Source organism: Sciurus carolinensis, chromosome 4 (genome assembly GCF_902686445.1).
Source record: "Sciurus carolinensis chromosome 4, mSciCar1.2, whole genome shotgun sequence".
Taxonomy (NCBI): Eukaryota; Metazoa; Chordata; class Mammalia; order Rodentia; family Sciuridae; genus Sciurus; species Sciurus carolinensis.
In genome coordinates, this window is record NC_062216.1 from 44,904,418 (window position 1) to 44,910,417 (window position 6,000).

General features: G+C 37.2%; 1 protein-coding gene across 5 annotated transcripts in view; it reads right to left on the reverse strand.

Annotated features, from left to right (window-relative positions):
* The window catches only part of Tusc3 (tumor suppressor candidate 3), a 339,326-nt gene extending 333,950 nt beyond the window's left edge, over window positions 1-5,376 (reverse strand). The window contains exon 1 of one of the 5 annotated variants that reach the window (XM_047549084.1): window positions 5,039-5,376. In XM_047549084.1, coding sequence (XP_047405040.1) covers window positions 5,039-5,176 — 138 coding nt within the window. In that variant the 5' untranslated portion in view covers window positions 5,177-5,376. The remainder of the gene's footprint in view (window positions 1-5,038) is intronic. The other 4 variants (XM_047549080.1, XM_047549085.1, XM_047549081.1 and 1 more) reach the window with 4 other exon arrangements.
* Between the last annotated feature and the right edge of the window lie 624 nt (window positions 5,377-6,000).

Below are 6,000 nucleotides of genomic sequence, written 5' to 3' on the forward strand. Positions count from 1 at the left end.
ACTTCCTCTTATTCAAAACTGTCTTCAGTTCATTAATTTCTTCAGGATGCTATTCTATATTAAAATGTTTATTAAATTATAGATTTCAAAACACTATATAAGCTTACTGTTGAACTTTTTCTTCTAGAGTTAAAGAGAAATATAGATAGGCAGAGAGAAACTAATTACTAAGATAAAAGCATCATCTATTCTTCTAAATAACATTGTTGAAGCTTTAATATTCAACCTAAATACTTATGTTTTACATATTTATGTATAATAACAAGAATTCTATTTTTAAGATTCTCTCCTTAAATCCATGTACAATTCCACAAGAAATTACATAAACACAGACTCTGCCTACTGTCTACAAAATACAGGACAAGAACTACAAAGATATATTATACTGGCAGGTGGTTAGATTAAAAAAATGAAGCTCTTGAATGCTAAAAGTTTGTTTCCCATAAAACAACACTGTTAACAGCAATGAGAAACCAGATGGACCAGATGGAGAGAGGAAAGGATGATATACTCAAAAGAGATGCGCAATTTGAAAAACTACAGAAATCTTTCTGCAGAGACCAGCAGAAGTATTATCCATTTGTTACACACACACACATACACACACAAACACACACACTACTATTAGGCAACAGATAATCATTTTTTTTTCACCTACCCATTTTCTAGCAGGGAACACATATTTAACCAAAGGTAAATTTTCTATTTTGGAAGAGTTACCATGTTGTTCCAAGAGGGATTCTTATGCAGATAGGCAATCATGATAGTTCAATAAACCAACATCAGTCACAGGCATAATAGACTGCACTCACATCCAAAATCACTGAATATTTAGGGCAAGAGAGGGGAGGAAAAAAGTAAATGTAACAAAAGGTTAAGAATTGATTCATGTGTGTTTTGGGTTACATGCTACCATTCCTTCCCTTTCCCTGTGACATACACATACAACATACCACATATGTGGAACTGTACATGCCAGTGGCATATTCATGTGGAAGAAAATATCTAAAAATGTTCCCTTTTGACAACATTCCTCCAAGAGACAATTCTTCATGGGTTTCTACACAACTTGTGAGTGGAGGTACAACTTAATTTGGTTCTGGATTATCATTTTAAGGATGTTGTGTAACATAAAACCATGCAAGAGAGAGTTCTTCATTTAAAAAGGGCGGGAGGTGTTTAGTGGCACACACCTGTAATCTCAGTGGCTCAGGAGGCACAGGCAGGAGGATCACAAGTTCAATGCCAGACTCAGCAACTTAACAAGGCCCTAATCAATTTAGCAAGACCTTGTATCAAAAGAAAAAAAGGGTTGGAATGTGGGGAAGTGGTAAACCGCCCCTGGGTTCAATCCCCATTACCAAAAGCAAAGCAAAAAAAAGATGTGCATTTTAAAATATATGGGTTCCCTACAGTTAAGGTTGCTCTCCTGCAATTCAACTACTACATGTCTGAGGATCACCCGGCCCTCTTTCACACTGCCCTGTGCCAATTAAAGCTCAAGGAACCAGTGTGAACATTGATACTCTGGCAATTCTACTGCTGTAATAAATTCATGTATATAACAGTCATTCTGTGTCACAGAATCCCTCATGGAATGCTGTGATACAGGAATCCCATTTCTGCCATCATCCTTGAAATTGAAGCTGCCGAACATGCAGATTTGGCTATTCTAGGTAAGATCTGTCATTTGCAATCATTCTTCAAGGGATTACCATACACATAATCTAACCTAAATCAAAGGACTGCCTAACATCAGCATCATCTGTTTATATGTGTATGCAGATCAATGTATAATTGCTATGCATTTCTGAAAGTTGTACTTTTTGCAAACTTCTTCCACTTAATTTTTTGCTTAAAGGTAATTTCCATTGCTTACCTCCATCCTCTCCCTTGTTATCATTTTCTAAGTAAAGTTTCTATTTCAGAGTTGGGACTCTAGAAGTTAGATATTATTCATCCACCATAAAACATGTTTAGAAACATTAATGAATATAGAATTATGTCAAAGGCAGTTGAACTATTTTATTTAAGCAAATAATCTCCTAGAAAGCATTTACGAGCTGCTCAATTTTCATATTGCACATTCATTATACCTACATATCCTAGCCTATAAACTAATCATATTCCTTGCAGATAAAATAAATTATTATAACAGCTGCTTTTGATGACTGACAAAGTCAATACGTCTACTGCAATTCATTATAGAACTTGAGCTCTGTTTACTAATCAGAAGAGGTCATTATAAATTAAAACAATTCCAAATGAAACTGATTAACTAGTGTTAATGATCTAGGAAATAGAAAAACTGTCAAAAGAAAAGCAAATGCACTAATATACAAAGGAATACTACTAAGAAGCCAAAGTCTTCCAGACTCACATCACTTAACTTCAGAATTAAATTTACTTTCTAATGACTGTATTCAATATAATTAAGGGATATGACTGTAAGAATCTTCAATTTTATCTATTCAGTTAACTATTTCTAAGTATAGTTGTAAACGGAAATATAACAAAACTAATAATTTTTAAAACTAATAATTTTTAAGGAATGAAAGTGTCATCATGAAGAAACGTGTATATAAACATACATAATACATACATATGTACATGCACATACATACACACAAATGCATGGAGTATCACTAATTCTGATGCAAAATCTCTATGTGGGAATTTCTCAAACAACATAAAATTTTGGAATTCTCAGTGTTTCATAATAGTAATAATCTATTTCAGAGGCCACACAACTTACTATCTCATAAAGTTTAGCAAAAAATTAATTTTAAAAAATCTTACATTTTAGAATTTCACCATACTAACATGTTCATTTAAGTGAGGAACACATAATAGCTAACCTGCCACTTACAGATCATCAGTCATGTTCTAGGCATCTCACTAGACATTATACAAACTTATTTAATCCCAAAATAAACCTAAAATGTAGGTATTACGTCTACATTTTAAAACAAGGGAACCAAAATTCAAGGACATTAGGTGGTTTGCCTAGTGTCATACAATCAAGGACTGAGTGATAATGGAATCATTTGTCTGACTCAGAAAAATATGGTATTAAGTTACTTCCATCACAATTATTAGTTTCTTGAAAGCAACTAATATCCATTCTTGATTCCACACTCAACTTTCTACTTCAATTTGGATTCCCTAGAAGGAAGAAAACTTTTCATGCCATATCCACTATTCTGATATATAATGGCAATCATATTCCTTACAGTAAACTAAGTTTCAACTGTTATACTTTCTGGTTCAATGATGTCAAACCTTATACTATGCATCAGGTTCTAATGTCAGCAAAGAAAGAAAATCATATACAGTAAAAAAAATTTAATAAATAAATAAAGCTGAGGTACCCCTGGAAAAATACCACATTGGTAAACAACAATTTCTTATTATTTCCAAGGTAGAATGTTTTTACTCCAATGTTGAAAGAGATCACAGTTTGCTAACAGAGTACCATATCCAGAACTGGTCTATAATACTTCAGAGACATACATAAGTATCAAAACTTCAACGGTTTGTTAATCTGCCTTTTTTTCCTAAAGCAAAATACATGTATACTGTAACACCACCATATATTAGTATTAGCTTCTTCTTTCAATGAGAAATAAAAATAACTTTGGAGGATGCTCATTTTCAATTTTCAAAATTGTTCTCCATAATTTTTCATTAAAAAACACCTTTTATAAAACATTTCTTAATGCAAATACAATACTGAAATTTAGATTTAATTAATTATACTGTTACCATTTTTACATATTCGAGTAGGCTTACAATTAGGGACACTAAGATGCTATGAAACTGTACACGTTTTACATCTTTTTCCTTTGGTAAAACAGCAGAATTTTGAAGGAATTCCTCATCATTTTTTATTGCCCTCTGCTCTGGTAACTCACAGAAAAAAGTATATTCCTCAATCTTCTACCTTTCTCATGAACAACTATAAAACCTAAAAATCTTGAAATATGGCATATATATACAAAGTATTAGAAATATATCTTCAATTTACACTTGTAAATACAATTTTAACAAAACCAGTGCCTCTCTACATGTGTTGTCAAAACCCCACAAAAAATATTGTATGGTCTAATTTCATGCTAAAGTTAAGAAAAAAAAAAAAAAAACTAAAACTCAAAGTAGTTAATATTGACCACACAGTTGTTTTTGCAAAGATTAAAAAGAAAAGACAAGATGATTACTTTGCAAGTGAGACTATTTTGTCACTATCCAGCTATTAAGAAATTTCTGGCAATACCATGATTCAAATTATGAGACACTCGTAGTTGTATAATTTCACCAGGAAAAACCATCTTCATATAAAGAGTATGCTAAGCAAAATGGTTCACAATTAGAAACCTTAGTCACAGTTCCAAAAAGAATTTTTTTCTGAAGCTTCTAGATCAATTATCCACAGTAAAGACGCATAGCCGAATTCACAAATAACTACAATTTTACTTTTAAACACAGTTGCTTCAAATCTCACTCTCCCCAAAGTTAAAAATCAGGTGATCTGAACTTCACACATAAATGTGCATAACAAATGTGAAGTTATTTCACATCATACATTGAGTTTAAAGTAAAAATAAACACACTTTTAAAAGGTATCATTCAGAATACAGAATCACTTAAAACACTCTCAATATGCTGTTCAATCTTGAAATGGATAAGAAAGCAGAGTTAGAAAATGAGAGTTAAATAGTTCCTGGGGCTTTATAAATACTTCTCAAGGGTTTTTTCACATCCACCTTTCAGGGACACAAGAAGCCAAAGCTCGGCCTGCACACAGAGGAGACTCAAAGCGCCCATCGCAGCCAAGCGGTAGCGTCTTCTCTTTCAGGACAGGACGTGGCTAAAATCTTGCGGACCGGGAAGGACCCGCCCCGAGGCCTCCCACCCACACAGCCGCCCCCGCCCACGCCCCGCGGCCCCGCTGCCTAGCAACGCACCCTGGCTTCCTGGCAACGTGTCCCGCCCCAGCCCGCCCGGGCCCACTCGGGAAAGCCAACAGGATTCATTCTACCTCCTTTTTCTTCTGTCCTCCCCCGAGCTGGATGCAGAGGAGCAGCAGAAGGAGGAGGAAGGGAAAGCTCCCAGTGGGCAGGTACCGCAGCCGCCGCCCCGCCTGTCTCCGGCGTGAAGGAGAAGCCCGGGCACCCATCGCCGCAGGGCAGTGTCTCCTCCACGCGCGGTAACCGTGCGCGCCCAGCTCCTACCGCGCCCCACACCTGCCAGGCCAGCCGCTGGGAGTCTCCTGACTGGGGCCTCGGGGTGGCAAGGGCTCAGCGAAGGAGCTGGGTGGAGGCCGAGGACACGGAGGAGGAGACTGACAGCGCATCCGGTTCACCGGGAGAGAGACCTGGAAAGGCGCTGGATGGGGCAGGAAGTGGGCGTGGCGAGGAAGCGAGGGTTCGGTGCGCGCGGCGCGGAGCTCCAGCCACAAATGTTGTCTGAGACCCGCGTGGGGTAGGGGCGCTGCAGTCTCTCTTGCTCAATCAGAAACTGCCCTTCTTCTGAAAGTAGGTCCCAGGAATAAGCAAGAGACCTCTCAGTCCTACACTGTACCTGAAGGCTTTAACAGAGCTGGTTGCCTTTTTGGATGATGGAGAGCTTTGAAGAATAAGAACCCAGCAGTCATATTCTTATTGGGACAAGTATAAGGATACGTCTGTGTCTCTGTCTGAACCTCAGGCGTTCTAACATACTCTGAAGTTCCCCGGATGCATAAGAAGCTGCCCCACTACTGAAGGTCCTGAGAAGTCTACATAGACTCAGCTTCATTCTGTCACTGTTTATGAATTGCCAATGTACAGAGCAGTGTTCTAGCTGATTTGAATGCAAGAATGAATGAAACTTAATTTCGGTTCTCTAGAATTTTAAGGACAATAAATGGCGGACTTTTTATTGAACTTTTGATACAGTCCAAGTTCTGTTTTTATTGTGTCATGTGTACTCAAGATTTCTTCATTTGTAGCATGAACTTGT